We start from the raw sequence: 19,219 nt of genomic DNA on the forward strand, positions 1-19,219 counted from the left end.
CGATCGGTGCCCCTCCACGATGCTGTCCCGCACAATCGCCTGCCGGGGCGCGCAACGAGCTGCCCGCCCGCTGTCGACGACGCAGAGGCGCGCGCTCGCGGCCCCGGCCTCGGGCTCCTTCCAGTACCAGTCCGGCGAGGCCAAGGGCGTCAAGTTCGCCAGCAGGGACTTTGCCGGCCCCACGACCACGCTCGCCCTCGTCGCAAAGGCCGGCACCCGCTACGAGACGCTGCCCGGCCTGACCGAGGGCCTCGCCAACTTCGCGTTCCGGGTATGCCCCCGATAGATGCCCCCGATAGATGCCATGCACTGCCATGCATCGCCATGCACCGCCATTGCGCCGTGCCCACAGACGAGCTCTACTGACGCCAATGGCACCGCAGGCCACCGAGCGAAGGTCCACCCTGCGCATCGTCCGCGAGTCGGAGCTCCTGGGAGCCAGCCTGACAGCCCACCACTCGCGCGAGAACCTGGTCCTCGAGGCCAAGTTCCTCCGCGACGACCTGCCCTACTTTGTCGAGCTGTTTGGCGAGGTCGTCAGCCAGACAAAGTACCAGCGTATGTCTACGTCTCCGTCTCTGTCTCTTTCTCCGTCTCCGTCTCCGTCTCCGTCTGTCTCCGTCTCTGGTACTGACCCACCCAGCCCACGTCTACAACGAGGAGGTGCTCCCCTTGATCCACTTCGCCCACACCCGCTTCATCAACAGCCCCATCGAGATGGCCATCAACTCGGCCCACAGCCTCGCCTTCCACCGCGGCCTCGGCAACTCGACCGCCTCGGCCTCGCAGACACCCTACACCAAGTACCTCGACGCCGAGACCATCGAGCACTTCTCCAAGAGCGCCTACGCAAAGTCAAACTTCGCCGTCGTCGCCAACGGCGCTGACCACGCCGAATTCTCCAAGTGGGTCGGCCAGTTCTTCGACAGCGTCCCCGCCTCGCCCGCCCACCAGCTCACCCAGGGCGCCGACCAGACCAAGTACCACGGCGGCGAGGAGCGCCTGGCCCACGACGGCGGCAACGCCATGGTCATTGCCTTCCCCGGCTCCAGCTCCTTCACCGGCCAGTTCTACAAGCCTGAGATCGCCGTCCTCGGCTCCCTGCTCGGTGGCAAGTCGGCCGTCAAGTGGTCGTCCGGCTTCACCATCCTCGGCCAGGCCAAGGCCACCCCCAGCACCCAGGTCAACACCACCAGCGCCATCTACTCGGACGCCGGTCTCCTCTTCACCTCCATCACCGGCTCCGCCTCCAGCGTCGCCGAGACCGCAAAGGCCGCCGTCGAGGCCATCAAGAAGATCGCCTCGGGCGACATCTCCAGCGAGGCCATCGCAAAGGCAAAGGCCGCCGCCAAGTTCAAGGAGCTCGAGAACGGCCAGGACATCCGCGCCGGTCTCCAGCTTTCCGGCAACGGTCTCGTAAACAACTCCCAGGCCTACCAGATCGACGAGGTCGCCAAGGCCATCGACGGCGTATCAGAGGAGGCTGTCAAGTCGGTGAGTTGGACTGAAGTTACAGGTTTGGCTTGCAGCATGCTGACATACTTTCTAGGCTGCCAAGACATTACTCGAGAGCAGGGCCTCTGTCTCTGCGGTCGGTGACCTCTTCGCGCTGCCGTACGCTGAGGAGCTGGGTCTTAAGGTGTAAATACAGTCAGGGAGAGTGTAGAGCAAATGTCGTTGCAAACCTCGTTGCAAACCTCGTGGCAAACCTCGTGGCAAACCTCGTGGCAAATCTCGTGGAAAATCTCGCTTGGCTCGGGGCTTGTGTAACATTACCTTGTGATAGTCCCAATGGTCCAGATAGATGTTTTATATGGATTCTCATTTGTTCGTCAACCTACATTGCGTTCAAGAGTAGGTGTGCGCATGACATGTCTGAACGTTTGATCTATCCAATTGACTCGAAGCAAGATTGTCCCTGATCCCAATTCAACGCAGTGCAGTCCCGTGAGCATGCACGCGCAGTGCGCTCCATCTCTCGTCACGTGCCATCGCGCCTTGTCTGCACGTCCATCCCACGACACCACACCACACCATATACGCAGCAACAACAACAGCAGCAGCAACAACAACAACAACAACAACAGCAACAGCAACAACAACAACAGCAACAACAACAACAACAACAACAGCAACAGCAACAACAACAACATCAACAACAACATCAACAACATCAACAACAGCAGCACAGCAATCCCACGACAAAAGTCCACCTCTACCCGTCGACGCTCACACAGCTCCGTTACACTACATCCACGTCCACCACCATATATCGAACCTCTTTCGTTCCCACACCACCAACCCTCGACCAGCTCAGCCTCGACCAGCCTCGACCAGCCCAGCCCTTGCACGTCGACTACGACCCAGAGGACCAGCCATGGCGCGCACAGCGTACCCTCGCGCCCCGCTGCGGAGGATCGTCAAGGCGCATGCGAATCGCGCTGTTGGGAGGGATGTGGATGTTTTGGTGCGTTGTGCCTTTTTCTTCTTTAGCTTCTTCTTCTTTAGCTTCTTCTTCTTCTTCTTTAGCTTCTTCTTCTTTTTTTCCATCAACCATCCACAGCTGATGGTCTCGATAGATCTACCTCAACTACCTCCTCTTCATGCAGGACGTCCTGGGTGAAGCGGCGATTCGGGGAAAGGTCAAGGGTGGGCGGGGCGTCAGTGCGGGGAGTGTGCGCAGGGTGGCGGAGGGGTGCTTGAGGAGGTGTAAGGGGTGATTTGTGTCTCTTTACCCGGGGGGGGGGGGGGGGGTTGTTTTATTTTTTGGCGAGGACGTGAGTGTAGCAGAGTTTGAGATTCTCGACTACCCCACAGAGAAGACACGGCAAGAAAGGGAGGGAGTGCATCAAACCAAGGCAGAAGCAGATGTACTCGTCCTACTTCCTACTTGTTCACAACACTAACAACCACCCACCCCTCGGCATACCGCTTCTTCCCCTCCACCCCAGCACCGGGAATCTCAACACGGACGTCCAACGCCCCCAGCTCCGCCCCAGCTCTCCCCACCGCGTCCCTAACCCCCGCCGCCGCGACCCCAAGCGCGACGCAACTCGCCAGCAGACCCTGCACCTCGCGCTCCCACGCCTTCGCGACGCCCACCGACTTCGCCGCTTCGGGCCCCAGCCGCCTCAGCTCCGCAAACGCCGCTCGCGCAACCTGGACGTTCCCGTCGACTTCGGCCCACAGCTCCGAGGTGGCGTTCTGCACGTCGGCCGCGAAGCCGGCGTCTGGCGCCGTGTAAGGGCCGTAGGGCTGCGTGTGCGTTTTAAAGTCCGCGAAAGGGGGTACCTCGGGCGGTTGGACGGCGAGGAAGGGTTTCATGCGGAGTTCGTAGCGGAGGGGTTCTGTGCCGAAGGGCCGTTTGGGGAGGGGGAGCAAGCGGAGGTAGGTGGCGAGCATGTAGAAGCGGGCGAGTGCGAGGCTGAGGGCTGCGGTGCCGGTTGCGGCTGCTGCGAGGCTGTCGAGGTGCCGGGATGCAGAGGCCACGGCGGTTGCGGTGCGTAGGTCGCGCGAGCGCAGGAGCTGCGTGTGCCGTGTGGTGTGGTGGGTTTGGATCCGCGAGAGGAGTTCGCGACGGCGTGTCGCGATCAGAGAGAGGAAGAGATACATGCCCGAGAACTCGTCTGGGAGGTAGATGTCCTGCTCGAAGCCGAGGAGGATGACCTTCTCGATCATCCACAGCTTTCGGTGGTACACCCATGTGGAGAGGGGGAACTCGAGCATTTGGTCTGTGATGTTGAGCTCGGCGGCGGCGGCGGCCAGATCTGTATCGACGAGGCTGGCGTCGGCTTGGAGGAGGTCCCAGCCGGTGATGACGTGGGTGAACATGCGGCGGAGACGGCATCTGTTCTGGCCCAAGGCGACCCAGAGGTCGAGGTAGGGTTGCCCGGATCGGTCGACGAATTCGTCAATGAGCATGGCCATCTGTAGCCGAGGCGGTTTGGGCAGAAGAGGGTTGCGCGGTGGAGACAGAGTCCAGTTGATCGGGTCTACTATAGGCGACGCGAGGAAGACGAGCGTCTTGACGTCTGCTAGTGGTAACGACACGGCTGTGTTTAGGATCTCGGGGTGGAAGAGCAGCGTAGACAGATAGGATCTCGAGTATGCTAGCGGTGCAGGCGATCTCGACGCAAAAGCCCAGAGGAACGATTGGTATTCGAGCGGATCTTGGGGCAGATTGATGAACCGAGTGGCCTCTTCGCAGTCGACACAGATGTGCTCAAGCAGGTCCAGCGCGTCCTTGAAGTCGAACTCGACGATCGGCCGAGGTGGCACGGTCGAAGCTAGTCTGCGTTGCATTTTCGTGCTGAAGGCCCCGGGTACAGATTGTCCGAGCTGGTGCGTGGCCTTGATGGTGGTCATACCTCGCAGCACTGGAGGCCATGAAGATGTCATATGCTCGAGCGGGTGCTCCAAATCTAGAGCTCTCAAGAAATCTCTACGGAACTCCAGTCTAGACGTGATGGCCGAGCGAAGTGCATCCTTGACATCCAGTGCCGGACTACGACGTGTTAGCGTGCTGACGGTGTGGTATGCGGAGACACCCACTCTTCCATGACCTCGACAGCAGCATCAAGCTCTCTTAAGAAGACATCCATCGGCGTACTGACGAACAGGACTCTATTGTAGGTCTGTGTGCAAAAGTCTTCCTCCTCAAAGTAATCTCGACTGGTGATTTTCGCTATCACGTAGTCGCAACCTTTGATGAGTGCTAAGCAATACGCCCTCAGCACCTGCAGCAATGCCTGCACCGAGGGCCCGTGAGCGCTTTCACCGTTGGGGAGGAACTGGGATTGTTCGAGGGTCTTTGGCTCCGGCCAGAGCAGCTTGTCGATGTAGACGGACGTGAAGAGCGTCTGGGAGAGAGGGTAGCCTGTATGCCATGCCATCTCGTAGCAGAGCAGCTGGTCCATGATACCGATCAGCTCTTCTGGCAAGAGCGGTGTCGATGTGTCGTAATCGTCTTCAAGCGTCTCTCCGGGCTCCAGGAAGCCGCTGTCCATCTTGGGATCCATGATCTGAGGCGTTAGTGTCGTCGATTCACTTCCTTTGGGGTGATGCTCACTTCGATGGCTCCGATGGACTCGAAGAGCGTGAAGTAGTCATCTTTGACGAGTTGTCCAACCTCTAGAGCTGCAAGGTGTTAGTGGTTGTGTTCGAATATGGGTTGCACGGTACGCCTGCGGGTATTTGTGCAAGGCACAGCAGTAACCACCCCTCTTGCAGTGAACTCGCCAACGACAGCCACGTGACAGCAGTAACCTGGGAGCGTACCGTTGCTAGCTTTTAGGAATTTCTCCGTAATGTCATGGATCTTGGGTGGCGGCGCGCAGATGGGCTGTCTGAACGCCTGTCGCAGCGGCAAGTTGGTTTGCGGGGTGGGATTGATGATATTCACGTGGGGGGAGCCTGTTGAACATCAACATCCATATCACAGAGAGGTGGCTGGACTGTAGTACCAGCTCCGTCATGACGCAAAGCAGCCTCAGCATCCTGGAGCGGGGCGGTGCTGTGGCGGTGAGCGCTGTCGGCCATGGTCGTGGAGGAGTAGTCCCGCGGCGATGCGGCTGGCGGGAAAGTTGGATGCACATGCATGGCTCCCAGATTTCAATACCTCTGGTCCGCCGCCTCAGGGTCACGAATAGTTTGCTTTTCAGACAACGTCACGATGGCAGCAGCCGAACGAAAGTGTGCAGTGGGCTCAAATCAGGTTGTGCATTGGCTTTTGCCCGTCCTCCAGAAAGCTCCCGTCGGCATTGATAGTACATGTATACATTCACACCTCCGCGCTCCTACCCAGACTCTGTGCTTTGTCTTTGTGCATTTAAGCGGAAGAAGCAGCCTCAGCCTTGGCGGCAGCCTGAGCGGCAAGAGCAGCGTCGTTCAGCTCCTTGACCTCGCCCTGCTTGCCGTTCTGCGCATCGTCAGCCCGCGTCACTCCACACTCGCAACTTTACGCTCGCATCCGCATCCGTGGAGAACTCACCTCCCACTTGGCGAACCTGAGCTCGCTCACGCCCCTGCGCTCGGCGATGATGCGCTTGTCTTCCTTGAGGGATCGGCGGACGACGCGCGATGCGACCTGAATGTAACGGTTGTAGCTGTCAGACACTGTTAATTGCGGCGGCTCCGGGGCGGTTGCAGCGGAGCGGGGCGTACGAGAGACCGGCGGCTTTCCAGGCGGCTGCCATTGTGATGGTTGGATGCGGGTGGACGGGGTGGTGGGTGGTTTGCGGGTTGCGGGTGGAGTTGGAGGCGTTGAATCGAAAGTTGCGGATGCCGCTCGGAGCTGCAGCTCGGCTCTCACGTGACCTGCGTCGAGGTCAAGCGTCCTCGGTGCTGCAGCACGACTTCACATCACACGCGATATTCTGGAGGCAGTCACAACGGCGGTGTTGTCGACGATGGGCCTGGTGATGACAACTTCCTATTCTCAAAAAGACCACTGCATGAAAGTCGTGTTCATCGTATTTTCGTAGCTAGGCTGCTCGACCTTGTGGCTCCTGGAGCACGGGCGGGTCTCGCTCACAAGAGGACTGAGGTCAAGGTCCCCCCTCTCCTGCAGCTCGTCTGCATGCATCTCCGTTCTACGAGTCCGTCTCCATGGCCTCGGCACCGTCCTCGTTGCCACCCTCGGCGTTCTCAAACGTGGTCGACAGCCATTCCGCAATGTCCTGGCCCTCGTACAGGGCAAAGTCCTCGCCGACGCCGCCAATGCCGACGCTGGTGTTGTCGACGGTGAGCTCCTTGTCCTGGGACAGTGACTCCTTCAGCGCGCGCAAGGCGTGCTTGATCAGGTCCTCCCTGCTCGCGCTGTCGAACTCGTCCAGGTGCCTCTCGAGGTACGTCCTGGCCATCTGACTCCTAGCGCCAATACCGCAGGCCACCATCTCCTGTGTGACGCCGCTGGGCTGGAACTCGAAGAGGTGAGGGCCCTTTGCGTCGACACCGGCAATGAGCAGGCCGACGCCGTAGGGTCTCCGGCCGTACTGCTGGGTGTTGGTTTGCGCGCGGTCTGCGATGCGTGATGTGATGTCCGAGAGCGGGATGGCGCGGTCGTATGTCAGGCGGGAGGCGAGCGACTGCTGCTTCATGAAGTTGGAGAGGACGCGGGCGTCGGAGGCGAGGCCGGCGAGGGCGACGCCGAAGTGCGAGTCTATGGGGATGATCTTCTTCTGGTACGACGAGAGCTCCTCTGCGTTGCGCTGGTCTTTGTCAGCGTCTGTTTGGCCCAGTGCATAGTATTTAGTCGTAGTCGTAGTCGTGGTGGTGGCAGTGGTAGTGGTAGTGGTAGTGGTAGTGGTAGTGGTAGTGGTAGTGGTAGTGGTAGTAGTAGTAGTAGTACCTTGATTGCTGCGAGCACCGCATGTGTCTTGCTGACAATGCCAACGACGACGGAACCCTGCTTGACGGCCTCTTGTGCATACTCGACCTGGAATATGCGGCCCTGCGGCGAGAAGGTGACCGAGTCGTTGTCGTAGTTGTTGCGGAACATGCTGGCGGCGGGTCCTGTGGGGTGTGGGCGTGAAGCTCGGCGGGGCTGCGCTGTCGGGCCTGGGGCGTAGGGCTGGGAGGCGTCGCGGTGGCCGGGCAGAGGCGAGAGGGAGCGCGGGTCGACGAGTGTGGTGGGGGTGCGAGCTGTTGTTGTGGATGGGGCAGGCAAGGCAGGCGCTGTGGACGACAGCTCTCGGTAGCTCTTGCCTGCGGTGCCGCGCTAAGTGGTGAGCGCCAAGTCCCCAACCTCGACATGCACCACGTCGAGCACCGGCTTGCGCGCGCCGCTCTCGGCCTGTCTGCCTGCGACTCCACGACTCCACGGCCGGACACTGACGCCGAACCTGCTCCGTATACACACACGCACACACACACACACACATATATACACACACATATACACGCACACACCACCCGCTACCACGTCATGGCTGGCATCAAGACCATCATCGGGCTGTCCTTTGTACGTCTGCCTGGGCGCATGACTGCGCGCTGCTCGAGACGCTTCCGTGACTGACGAACCCGCGCAGGTCCTCGCCATCGGCTTTCTGCTCGTCATCCTGTCCGCAGCGCTGTTCCACAACTACCTCACGCTGCTCGTCGTGGCGACGTACGTAGTCGCACCGCTCCCCAACTGGGTCTGCGGGCGCGCCGCGAGCCAGGATGACTTCATGGAGAGCGCAGGGAACGGCATAGTCGACTTTGGCAGGTTCCTCACCGGCTTCTTCGTCGTCATGGGAATCGCGCTGCCCACGCTGCTCTGGCACTCGGAGCAGATTGCCGGCGGCGCCGCTGCCATGTCCATGATTGGCGGCCTCACCATCTACTCCACCATCATCAGCTTCACCCTCTTCTTCCACGAAGATCAAGACTTCTGACTAGCCGGCGGGAACGAGCGATGAGACGACGCCGGCCATGAGCACACGACATGGGCTGGGGAAGCGCCGGATACGGCATGTGTTTGTACGTAGCAAGAGCACACGGATCTGCTGCTTGGATTTTGGTCATCGATTTTGAGCGTTCTTGTACTGTCATGTTGGGTAGGCTGGGAAGAAGAGGTGCTGTCCGGCCGCTTGTGCCGGAGATATTCTTAATCCAGATGGCCAGCGTGGTCTAGTGCCACCGCTTGGTGGTGTTTGTGTCGTGGAAACGCTTCGAGTGTATGCATACAGCCAATCAATAAAACATCAACCTGAACAAAACAGCAGCCCTGCGTGCCCGCCATCACAAACAACCGCTCTCCCCCCCCCCCCCCCCCCCCCCCACCGCGCTCAGCCTCGTCAGACACGGAGCCTGACTCTCAAAGCGCCAGGTTGTACGCGTACTCGTCCTCCATGTTCTGCGCAATCCAGAGGGTTGCCGAGCTGCAACACACACGTCAGCATTCGTCCGTCGGACAGACAGCCTGGCTTGGACCCACCTCAGCATGATCAGGGCATTCGCCACCACGTTGCCCGCGCCCATCCAGATGGTCGGCCAAACATAGCCGGGCACAATGTATTTCATGACGAGCACGACGACACTCCCCGCCAGCCCCCCGGCCAGCAGCGCAAAGCCCAGGAACAGCACCAGCCGCGCCTTCCAGGCCACGCCGTTGCCGCTGTAGGAGAAGCTGTCGGCCGACAGACGCGACTTGTCGATCGAGTTGATGACGAGCATGCCCAGCGCCGAGCAGATGCCCGGTATCCAGTCGATGAAGGTGACGTGCACGGGCGGGTCCGAGGGGTTCTTGATCGACTTGGACCACACGGCCACGTCGATGAGCGAGTAGAAGCCGAGCGCAAACTAGACGTGCGGTTGTCAGCGAAGCCACTGCAGGTTGGGACGGCCGCTGCCTACCATGGCTCCGGCCGTGTAGACGCCCAAGGTGCGCGTGTTGGCACTGTTCAGCCACGCGGGCCGGGGGAAGCGGAAAACGCGGTTCTCCTCCATCGTGCCGGTATTTCTGCGTGGATGTGCTCGGGTGCCGGTGTGGGTGCGTGGGTGCGTGCGTGGGTGCGTGGGTGCGTGGGTGCGTGGTGGCAGTGAAGCGTGAGCGCGTGGGTGCGTGGGTGCGTGGGTGCGTGGTGGCAGTGAAGCGTGAGCGCGGAGCCTGGAGTGCGTCGAGAGCTGCGGGTGCCGCGAGCGGGAGCTTGGGTTGGCCGCTTGGCTTGACGTCGGTGGGTCGGTACAAGCAGCCATGCAGCCACGCAACCCTACTAGGCCGACTAGGGACCCAGCGTAGGCCGATCTGAAAAAGTTCCCGTGCGAAAGTCCTCCCAGCACGCACCCGCCCTCGCACCCCCACACTCACACCCTCGCACTCTCGCACCCTCGCACCGCCATGGCGCCCACGAAACCAAGCAGCAAGGGCAAGTCCGGTCCCAAGGGCAAGAGCGCAGGCGGCGCCGCCTCCAAGAGCAAAGCGCGCGGCAAGGAACCCGAGGGCATCTCCAAGCGCAAGCAAAAGTCGCTCTCGCTCGCCAAACCCGGCGGCGCGCAGAAGACCAAGTCCTTCCGCACAAAGGACGGCAAGAAGAAGAAGCGCGTCTACACCGAGGCCGAGCTCGACATCCCCAAGCTCAACTCGATTGTGCCCGCGGGCATCGCCAAGCCAAAGGGCCAGAAGAAGGGCAAGATCTTCGTCGACGACCCTGCGAGCATGATGGCCATCATGAGCGTTGTCAATGCGCAGAAGGAGGGCCATATCGAGAGCAAGATCATGCGCTCGCGGCAGCTCGAGGAGATTCGCGAGGCGAAGCGCAAGGAGGCCGAGGGCAGGTTGGACGACAAGAAGGCGGATTTTGTGAGTCTCTCCCACACCCAAAGGGACCATGTCCGCCCGTGCTTGGACGCAAGCTGCGCGAGCGGCTGCTAACACAGACACAGGAGGACAGGAAACAGAAGCTCAAGAAGAAGAGGAAGAGGAGTTCAGAGCCCGCTCGCGCCGACGAGGCGGACACCGAGTCGCCGAAGAAACCGAGCAAGAAGGACGGCAAGTTCAAGCCCAAGAAGCGGGTCAGCTTTGGCTGAAACAAAACACCAACAACGGGGCGCGTGTGAAAAGCCTGGTCTAGGAGAGTCTACCGTGTCTACAAGTCTATGATACCCGAGTTCCGTACAATGCAAGTCTGCTTCGCCCTTTCTACGCCTCCGGCAGGATCAGTCGTCTGTTGTTGGGGTCGAAGATGGGATACGCCTTGTTGGGCGCCTCGACCTTGTCCTCGCCGCGCGAGACCTTGGACGCGCCGTGGTCGATGGTCTCGTGCACTTTGCTCAGGAACGACGCCGTGGCGGTTGCGAACCATCGGCCGCCGCCGAGCTGGAAGGACCCCAGGTGGCCGCCCCAGTTGGTGGTGCACAGCAGCGCGTACGGGTTCTGCTTGAACTCTTCGTACGGGATGGCGGCTTTGGAGGAGATCTGTAGTGTATCGTAAGAGAGACGTTCAATGATGAGAAACTCGAGACGTTCAATGATGAGAAACTCGAGACGTTCAATGATAAGAAACTCGAGACGTTCAATGATAAGAAACTCGAGACGTTCAGTCATGGAAAACTCGAGACGTTCAGTCAGGGGAAACTCGAGATGTAGACGTACCGGATCATCCTCTGCGTTGATTCCTAGAAACGGCACCCTGATCGCAACCAACGCGTCCACGCTCTGCGCGTCCCTGTAGTACGCTCCTTCTGTCGGGTATCCCCACGTCGGACACTGCACGTGTCTATCAAACTCGTACAAGTACTTGCACTTCTCAATCACCTCGGCTTTGATCCCTGGGTCCTGCACCATCTGCTCCTTGTGCCGTTCGTACAGACCCATCAAGTTCCTGCCCATGGTGCGCGAGTACACTTCGACGCCCAACCACGTCCTATTCAGCTCCACGTTACACACCTCCAGGTTCCACGGGTTGGAGTTCGCAACAGCGGCCTTGAGCACGCACTTTCCCCCCTCCTCGCCGCAGTAGTTGGTTAGGATGTTGGCGCCGAGCGAGTACCCGACGGCGTAGAGCGGGCGGTTGGGGAACAGCGCGTGCAGTTCTTGAATCGCTTGCCGCACGTCCCAGGTAGCACGTGCGTTGAACAGCTGCGGTGAGGTGATTTTGGACAGAGCGCAGCCCCGCCCGTTGACCACGCAGGCTTCCCACCCAGATGCTGTGAGTGGCGCGAGGGTCTCGCGCAGGTACACTTCGTGGCTTCCGCCGGTCAGGCCGTGGAGGGCGATCAGCATGGGCTTGTTGTCATCGCTGCCTAGGTTCTCCCACTCTCTGCTGGTGTAGAGTGCCGTGCGTTCAGGGAGCTCGGTGTCCTTGGCTGCTTCGAAGCCTTCTTCCTTGCTGACTACGAAGTCGACTGCAAAGGTCCCGGGGTAGACGGTGTGGTTGGATGTATAGAGATGACGCTTGTAGTAGATGGGTGGTCCAGGATCCTTGACGGCCGTGTACATCGTTTGGAGATGTCCATTGAAGAGGAAAGGGTTCAGACGACATGGTGGTATTGAGGACTGGGCGAGTTCTGGAAGCGTGGTCTTGGTCCCGGATTTTGTTACCAACGGGATGGGCGAGGTGTGGTGGGTGTAGGACGTTTCAGCATGACCAAGTAGCCACGACATGTCTAGGAATCTCTATGCAGATTGCTTCCAACTGTTGTTGCTGAATAAAGTTCGACTTCTGCTTGTGGATGAGCGTATCAGGTCCAACTCCTTCTCTTAAAGACTCCCAACTCCCTTACACACCGCTGTACAATGAAAGAATACAGCTCTATGGAAGAGAAACAAGAAAATGTCGTTGGTCGAGGTACAAAAATGGTACATGCCTCGGCCCATCATGAATCAAGTAATCCTCAGACGCGCGCGTGTCATGGACCAATCGCATGTGACTGCGCGAGGCGCGCCTGCTCGTTGAACATCGCGACAGCCGTTGATACTTTCTCCACACCACCAATACTCACGATGTCATGACATATCACAATGCCTGGTGATCGCACCGCGCTAGAACTCAAATTAGAACAATGGATCCACGGTACAACCAGCAATACGGCTATCCCAATGGCCCAAACGTCCCGTACACTCCGCCACAACCACAGAATGGCTACCAGCAATATGGCCAACCACCGCAGTACCCCCAGCAGTACCCGCTGCCACAAATGCAGATGCACCATGGGTATGCGCAGCATCAGCAGCAGCAAAGACAACCTCAGGTGGTCATACCGCGACCACAGAGCCAGCAGTACATGCCAATGCCTCAGCAAACGTACTCGCCGCAGCAACAGTACCAGCAGCAACCATACCAGCAGCCGCAGTACCAGCAGCCGCCACAGCAGCAAACGCAGTACCGACAAGCGCCACTACCGCAGCCTCGACCACAACCACAACCACAGGTCATGATACCTCAGCGAGCCCCGACCGCAATGCCCTACCCTCAAATGTCCAGTCCGCAGCTGTCCAGCCCAAACATAAGACAGGTGCAGATGCCGGTACAGCGCACAAGCAATGCTGGAATCTCGCAGATGGACGGCAGTCAAGATATGTATCGAAGGCAAAGCATGCAGCAAGCTCCTGCTCTGCCTGTGTCGAGTTCAGTACAACAGACGGCGTCTCACCGTGAGCCTGCGCAGCGCCCGCAGCAGAGACATTTGCATACGCCGGTTCAATCTCAAGCTCCAGCTCCAGCTCCAGCTCAGGTTCGAGCTCCAGCTCGGGCACCAACTCAGGCACCAACTCAGGCACCAACTCAGGCACCAACCCAGGCACCAACTCAAGCACAGCAGCACCAGCAGCACCGCCCTCAACCACAGGTGCAAGTCCAGATCACGCCCAAACGCACTTCCTCGCAGTCGCATACGCTGTCGAAACCCATCCAGACCACGCCAACACAGCATACGCCGTCAGCGCAGACATCGTCACAGCCAAGATCCCACCCCAAGGTCGTCATACCAAGACCTCCGTCACATCAACTCACGTCTCCCACAAAGACCGCTCAGGCTCAAGTCCCAAATAAAGCGTTACCAGCCGATCTCTCCGTTATGCTGTTATCAGCAGCAGACGAATACATCGCTGCAGCGCGTGGCATGGGATCTGTGATTGCACGGCAGAGGAGGGATGGCGACATCCAGCAGTACCACAAGCTCATGTCGACTGCAATGGGTTGCATGGATACTGTGTTAAGAAACTACAACATGCAACCGCGTGACGAGGCCAAGCTACGCCTGAGATACGCAAGCCTGCTCATCGAGGAGACAGATAATACCGAGATCGATGAGATCTTATCGAAGGGTATTTCTCTTTGCGCTCGCTGTCGCCTTCAAGATCTCAGGTACAGCATGCTACACCTTCAAGCTCGTTATCAGTTCAAGACGAATCACCGCGCTGCCTTCAAGGCTCTCGACAAGCACATATCAGAGGCCGAGACTTTCCAACAGCTTGCCTGGGTGTATGCATTCCGGTTTTTGAAGGTTTCGCTGCTGCTGCAAAGCCCCGATCGCGTCGAAGCAATATCTGCGCTGCAGCACCTGCATGCCATATTGGCTTATGCAGAAAAGCGTGGTGACGTGGCAATAGCTTTCGCCTGCAACGCGCTAGAGGCGATGGTCCATCTGCGATCCAGTGCTCAGGACCGTATAGGGGAAGTTCAGCGAGCCATTGCAGCAGCTCGGAGCTTGCAGTCTACGATGTCTGCGAAACAGCGGGGGTCGTTTGGCACGCTTTTCAGTGTCATTGACCTTGCGTGCGGCGTACACCAGAACGCTCCTGACAGCGCGAAGTCGACGGCATTGATACAAGCCACCGCAGACGAGAATGATGATGGTCTTGGAACCGAGGATGGCGTCTTCACCGTTCTGCTGGATCGAACGCCTGGTGGCAGCTTGACCACGGACACTGGTGGGATCTTCAGGAAGAACAGCGAGGGCCGTGATGAGCTGGTCTTCGCATGGCTGCCCCGAGAAGACGTCAAGGCTCTGTGTTTCCACATATGTGCTCTAGACCAGGGTGTACATGAGAAGGCACTCCAACTAGTCCAGGAAGCGCGTTCTCGAACCAAAGACTCTCTGCGCAAGCAATCTCCCTACGATATCTCCATTTCGACTGCGTGTGCACAAACACAATGGCGCAAGATGTTAGATTGGCACGCTACGTTCACCCTTGGGCTTATAGCGACCCACCGAGAGGAACAAGCAATAGCCAAAGACGCTGTGGCCACACTCACAAGGCGAGCAGCGAGACCCCCTTATACCGATCAGCAACAATACAGCCAATCGCTGTCGTATCTGGAGGCCATCATCGATCAGACGAATGGTTACTTCGACTCTGCGCTGGCCACCTACTCTTCGGATGCGTTTGTGATTGCCAGCAAAAGCTCGGCACCGACGTTATCAAGTGATTTTGGGATCCTCGCAGCGCTGAATCGCTTGCTCATTGCAAGGGATCCCGCCCATCCAGATCACCAGAACGTCGGCACGCTGCTTGTACAACTACGATCAGCCTGCGAAGACCACCCAAGCCAGTACGTCCGCATGGCATACAGTCTCATCAACGCCCTCTCAACGCTCGACCCATCCATCAACCGCCTGAAGACGCTGATGAACAACGCCACCCAAAAATCACACGACCTCTTCAAGCGCACGCACAACCGTGAATTCGTCGTCATGGCGCTATGCTACTTCACAGCACGCTTCTTCATCGAGCCCGTCACCGACAAGTCCTCCTCAGCCGCAAACGCCGTGCGCCAACACGCCAAGCAGAGCAACAGACCGCTCTGGATGGCGGTCGCGTGCGGCCTCATGATTAAGGTGTTCGAGCACCACAACAACGTCGCTGAGACGCGCAAGTACCAGGACGTCTACGAGAAGGTCCGCGTCAAGCTGCCCCTGCCACTGCGAGGCGATGATGTCGACGCCGAGGGCGAGGATGATGATGATAATAGAGATCTGGAATTCGTGTAGTGAGGACTGATGTTATACAGGTATGATGCATAGGGTGACGTTCAAGACATGGTGCAAAAGCGTATCCACAGCATGAATGTCGTTACGATATCCAACTCATGGCGTTTGGGCAAAAATGGTTTATAACTCTAAACCTAAGGTTAGAGTAGTGTTTGTAAGTCAGTAGATTTAATAACCGCATTTAGGTACATGTTCTCCTTGATGAGAACAAAGTACTTGTTGGACACGCTCTTCCTCATTGTCGTTGCCATTATCGTTATCGCTGATGAACAGCGTCGTCAATAGCCTGTCTCTCAACACTCTAGCCTATAGCTGCGACGGCATGTATGTCAGGACGCAGGACGTAGAAAGCAACGAGGAACGAATCGAATGGTCTAGTAGAGCAGCTGTGCAGGAGCTGAGCAGTCGATTGTGGAACGGTAACGGGAGTGTGGTCAAAGCGTTTTTTTCTGTAGACGTGTGGAGAGCTGGGAGATAGGCTGGAATCTGCGGAAGAGGGGCGGGTGTGTAGTTGGGGGTGTTTTTTTTTTCGCTTTTGTTGGGCTGGGCTGGGGTGTGGGGGGGGGGGGGGGGGGGGGTCGGATGAGGATATGGTGCGGGTACGGGTATGGGTGTGGGTACTACAGGTGCTGTTGTTCTCTTAGTAGTCGATCCTGGCTTGCGGCTGAAGATGGCTACGTGATTACAGAGTGATATTTTTGCAAAGCCTTGCTTTCATTTTAGCTTATTGCTATCAACGAGTAGTCGTACCTGGAGTCAGATTATACAAAGTCAACATGGATCAGTGAAAGCAACCAGCTACCTCGTCGGTCAAGCGAACAGTGAAGCATCATTTCCTCTGAAATTTTTCGGTTGTCCATGTGACACAGTAAAGCAAAACAACAATAGACGTAGCAGGCTCCCAGGGCTGCTACAGTTTCACAAGCAGGGTAGCTGAGCAAACATGAGCGGAGCAGCAGGCTTGTTGGTCTTGTTCGAGGGTAAGTACCCAATACACTTTTTCAATTTCCAGGAGACATGCCAGATGTTCTTGGGTGGGACGGACATCAATCTGAAGTCTGGGTGGAACCTAATGGTAGAGTGGAGCATTATGATTTCGCGTTCGAGACCAAGATGCAGTCATGACTAAACCGCGCTAGTGCCGAGCATCGTGAACCTCGAACGTACACGTCGCCCGACGTCGTTCGCATTGAACGTCACCACGAAGAGTAACAATGGCCATGACGACTGAGGCGCCAGATCCTCGGACATTCCAGTCGTGGGAGGATGCCTTTCAATACCCGATTCCAACGGTGCGGAAGCTCGAACAACAGCTCCGCAGCACGGCCGATGACAATCGCGACAAGCTAAGGTCGCTCGTAGGGTACGAACATGTTGATGGATATTCAAGCTAGAGCTAGCTGACTCTCTTATAGTACGAGTTACCGTAACCTCCTCGACACTGCCGAAACGATTATCGATATGGAAAGTCAGATGGAACAGGTCGAATCGAATCTTGGACGCATAGGCCAGAACTGTAACTCAAGAGTCTTGGACAGGATTTCTGGGAACGCGCTCAAGATGGATACACATACAAGAGGCAGTGGTCAGTCTTTGGTACATTGCAGATGAGAGGATTCATTGTTGATGTGGGTCTGCAGATGTCGAGCGGTATACATTTGCATCCCAGCTTTCAGTCCTACGAAATTCGCCCACAGTCCAAACACGACTCTTGAGGAAGGACGACCAGCACCTGCTCATCGCAAAGGTCCTCGTAATCTCTCGACTCGTACACAAGGCTCTCAGTCAATCGGAGAGTAAACCGCCGATTGTGGACCAGCTCTGGGAGAAGTTACTCTCAGCGCGCAGGAAACTACTGCGCAGAATCGATCGGCAATTGGCGAGCACAACTGGCGGATCTGCGAGCTTAGTGGAAAGCATGTGCGCATACGCTTTGGCAACGAGCTCTGCACCGTCTGATGTCTTGAAGCACTTCCACAAAGTGCGCAAAGAAAAGATGGTGAACGAGATAAAGAAGGGTGGAGACGAGCTTGCCACGCGGGGCATCAACGCTCTTCGACTGTGCATCCAGACTTGCCAGGACACCCAAACGATCTTTCCTCGGCGTCTGGCTGAAGCTCTCGCGAAGCTAAAGGCGCACCCTTTGATCCAGGATTCAGAAGTGCGTGGTCTCTATGAGTTGAATTTGGACGTGCATGACCGTTGGATTGGCGATGAAGTGCGGAACTATACCCCTTGGCCGCGCCACGACGAGCTTCAGCGACCAGAGGCAGAGAAGATATTGTACCGTTGGTCGAAAGACACAATCGCAGCCTTTATGAAAGAAGTCAAAATTGCTCTCCAAGATGAGGTTCGGTTGGCAGAGGTAGCAAGCCTGCGACAGGAGTTGATCGAGACCTGGATGTTATCCGGTCCGCGAATGACAGGGGTCAAATTTGCAAACGTCCTGGATGATTTGCGTGACACAATGAACGAAAAGCTGGAGGCGATTGTGCGAGCGCGTACACAAGCATTGCAAGGCGTGCTATCCGAACTTACAGTGGGTCTGGACGCACTGCCTGCTACGGATGACACACCTGGCATGTCGCTGTGGAACAATACAGCAAACGGCAAGGATTTGAGCAACGGTGCGCAGACTTTTAAAACGACTACACTCAACACGTATCAGGGACGAGACCAAGCCACTCTTGGTGTGACGGCTGCTTTCGACAAATGGATGGATTCTGTCCTGGAAGTCAAAGGCATCGTGAAAAGCATGAAGGAAGCGCGATGGGATGATACTTTTGCAGATGATATTGAGGAAGATCCAGATGACGATCTGGGCGAGTCAAAACAGACACTGCTCAGCGCAGACGATCCCCGACTGCTGGAGGATGTCACGCAAGAAGCGCTTGGTGATTCATTACAAAATCTGGGCAAAGGCCTATCTCAAATTGCGCAGAGCGTGCCTGAGTATGGGGAGGATATGGCTTTGCGGAGGGCTGTGTTCATTCTTCGAGTCATTCGCGAGTTTGGCGATCGAATACCGCGTCTGCGCCTCCAGGAAAGGTCTTCGCCGTTCCCAACGCCATTCACGCCAGACATTCTGAAACCTCTACATACGACACTCGCTGCACGTGTCGCCGAGCTGACGCTGACGGCGTACGAGGCTTCTCTTGCCACTTCGATAAAGGATATTTCTCGAACACACATCTTATGGGAAGGGCATCCACCGTTACCGAGCCAGCCTTCGCCCGGTACCTTCAGGTTTTTACGAGAGCTGAACAAAGCCATGGCGCGCATGGGCAGCGATCTCTGGGCTCCTGCTTGTGTCGCGGTCGTTAAAAGCAAAATGTCCACTGACGTTGTTCGCCTTCTAGAAAAGCATGTTGAAACTATCAAGAACTCCAAGCCGCAGAAGGAAGCCAAAGCTGCTGCAGAGGGTGAAGTGTCAAATGAAGCTGGCGGCCAGGAGAAAGACACCGACGCCAGCGTCATCAATGCGTCAGCCTCCACTCCAGACGACAAAATCACAGATCAAAGGTTGAAGCAACTGCTATTCGATGCGCTGTACATGCAGCGCTTCTTCAGTGTTGATACCAAATCCTCACAAACCACGGATGACTTGATCAGAAAAGCCGATGTGGCAGATCTAGACGAAGCCGCAGTCCAGAGGCTGAGGAAGAACGCTGTGGAGTACACGAAGAAGACGTATCTGCTATTTGCTCTGCTGGCTTGAGTTGCATTGTGTCAAGCATCAGCACGCTACCGATACAAGCAAGCTGGTCTGAACCCGCCCTTCACGGAAAACCCTCCGTTGACGCGA

The 19,219-nt window shown here is 57.4% G+C and overlaps 10 protein-coding genes across 10 annotated transcripts, besides 14 other annotated features; 5 read left to right on the top strand and 5 right to left on the bottom strand.

The window, feature by feature from the left end:
• Positions 1-19: 19 nt before the first annotated feature.
• Positions 20-1,645, top strand: EKO05_0008507 (ubiquinol-cytochrome c reductase core subunit 1; the record flags this gene model as incomplete). The annotated part of the gene is made up of 4 exons (XM_038941565.2): positions 20-271; positions 384-558; positions 644-1,494; positions 1,550-1,645. The coding sequence occupies 4 exons, from the start codon at positions 20-22 to the stop codon at positions 1,643-1,645; spliced, it is 1,374 nt and encodes a 457-aa protein (XP_038796046.2).
• Positions 563-625: a tandem repeat.
• Positions 729-786: a tandem repeat.
• Positions 1,646-2,045: 400 nt separating the features above from the next.
• Positions 2,046-2,182: a tandem repeat.
• A 296-nt stretch (positions 2,183-2,478) lies between these two features.
• Positions 2,479-2,547: a tandem repeat.
• A 190-nt stretch (positions 2,548-2,737) lies between these two features.
• Positions 2,738-2,754: a tandem repeat.
• Positions 2,755-2,886: 132 nt separating this feature from the next.
• On the bottom strand, positions 2,887-5,538 carry EKO05_0008508 (N-alpha-acetyltransferase, non-catalitic subunit; the record flags this gene model as incomplete). The annotated part of the gene is made up of 5 exons (XM_038941558.1): positions 2,887-4,504; positions 4,552-5,021; positions 5,069-5,136; positions 5,278-5,412; positions 5,463-5,538. 5 exons carry the CDS (start codon positions 5,536-5,538, stop codon positions 2,887-2,889), a joined length of 2,367 nt encoding a protein of 788 aa, XP_038796047.1.
• Positions 3,412-3,463: a tandem repeat.
• A 289-nt stretch (positions 5,539-5,827) lies between the features above and the next one.
• On the bottom strand, positions 5,828-6,194 carry EKO05_0008509 (uncharacterized protein; the record flags this gene model as incomplete). The annotated part of the gene is made up of 3 exons (XM_038941813.1): positions 5,828-5,917; positions 5,990-6,104; positions 6,163-6,194. The coding sequence occupies 3 exons, from the start codon at positions 6,192-6,194 to the stop codon at positions 5,828-5,830; spliced, it is 237 nt and encodes a 78-aa protein (XP_038796048.1).
• Positions 6,195-6,204: 10 nt separating this feature from the next.
• Positions 6,205-6,248: a tandem repeat.
• Positions 6,249-6,590: 342 nt separating this feature from the next.
• EKO05_0008510 (Proteasome endopeptidase complex) lies at positions 6,591-7,498 on the bottom strand (the record flags this gene model as incomplete). The annotated part of the gene is made up of 2 exons (XM_038941719.2): positions 6,591-7,208; positions 7,349-7,498. 2 exons carry the CDS (start codon positions 7,496-7,498, stop codon positions 6,591-6,593), a joined length of 768 nt encoding a protein of 255 aa, XP_038796049.2.
• Positions 7,267-7,346: a tandem repeat.
• Positions 7,499-7,750: 252 nt separating the features above from the next.
• Positions 7,751-8,375, top strand: EKO05_0008511 (Vacuolar protein sorting-associated protein 55; the record flags this gene model as incomplete). The annotated part of the gene is made up of 2 exons (XM_038941807.2): positions 7,751-7,960; positions 8,028-8,375. The coding sequence occupies 2 exons, from the start codon at positions 7,751-7,753 to the stop codon at positions 8,373-8,375; spliced, it is 558 nt and encodes a 185-aa protein (XP_038796050.2).
• Positions 7,853-7,911: a tandem repeat.
• A 363-nt stretch (positions 8,376-8,738) lies between the features above and the next one.
• Positions 8,739-8,764: a tandem repeat.
• Positions 8,765-8,797: 33 nt separating this feature from the next.
• EKO05_0008512 (Vacuolar protein sorting-associated protein 68) lies at positions 8,798-9,429 on the bottom strand (the record flags this gene model as incomplete). Its single annotated transcript, XM_038941617.1, has 3 exons — positions 8,798-8,861; positions 8,918-9,282; positions 9,337-9,429. The coding sequence occupies 3 exons, from the start codon at positions 9,427-9,429 to the stop codon at positions 8,798-8,800; spliced, it is 522 nt and encodes a 173-aa protein (XP_038796051.1).
• A 340-nt stretch (positions 9,430-9,769) lies between these two features.
• Positions 9,770-9,817: a tandem repeat.
• Positions 9,818-9,820: 3 nt separating this feature from the next.
• EKO05_0008513 (60S ribosomal subunit assembly/export protein) lies at positions 9,821-10,509 on the top strand (the record flags this gene model as incomplete). Its single annotated transcript, XM_038941758.1, has 2 exons — positions 9,821-10,282; positions 10,366-10,509. The coding sequence occupies 2 exons, from the start codon at positions 9,821-9,823 to the stop codon at positions 10,507-10,509; spliced, it is 606 nt and encodes a 201-aa protein (XP_038796052.1).
• Positions 10,510-10,621: 112 nt separating this feature from the next.
• EKO05_0008514 (uncharacterized protein) lies at positions 10,622-12,085 on the bottom strand (the record flags this gene model as incomplete). The annotated part of the gene is made up of 1 exon (XM_038946548.1): positions 10,622-12,085. One exon carries the CDS (start codon positions 12,083-12,085, stop codon positions 10,622-10,624), a length of 1,464 nt encoding a protein of 487 aa, XP_038796053.1.
• A 398-nt stretch (positions 12,086-12,483) lies between these two features.
• EKO05_0008515 (Protein-tyrosine-phosphatase) lies at positions 12,484-15,414 on the top strand (the record flags this gene model as incomplete). The annotated part of the gene is made up of 1 exon (XM_038946549.1): positions 12,484-15,414. The coding sequence occupies one exon, from the start codon at positions 12,484-12,486 to the stop codon at positions 15,412-15,414; it is 2,931 nt and encodes a 976-aa protein (XP_038796054.1).
• Positions 12,817-12,851: a tandem repeat.
• Positions 13,122-13,238: a tandem repeat.
• A 550-nt stretch (positions 15,415-15,964) lies between the features above and the next one.
• Positions 15,965-16,033: a tandem repeat.
• Positions 16,034-16,628: 595 nt separating this feature from the next.
• EKO05_0008516 (uncharacterized protein) lies at positions 16,629-19,132 on the top strand (the record flags this gene model as incomplete). Its single annotated transcript, XM_038941826.1, has 3 exons — positions 16,629-16,777; positions 16,830-16,999; positions 17,055-19,132. 3 exons carry the CDS (start codon positions 16,629-16,631, stop codon positions 19,130-19,132), a joined length of 2,397 nt encoding a protein of 798 aa, XP_038796055.1.
• Positions 19,133-19,219: the final 87 nt, after the last annotated feature.

This window comes from Ascochyta rabiei, chromosome 15, assembly GCF_004011695.2.
Source record: "Ascochyta rabiei chromosome 15, complete sequence".
NCBI lineage: Eukaryota > Fungi > Ascomycota > Dothideomycetes > Pleosporales > Didymellaceae > Ascochyta > Ascochyta rabiei.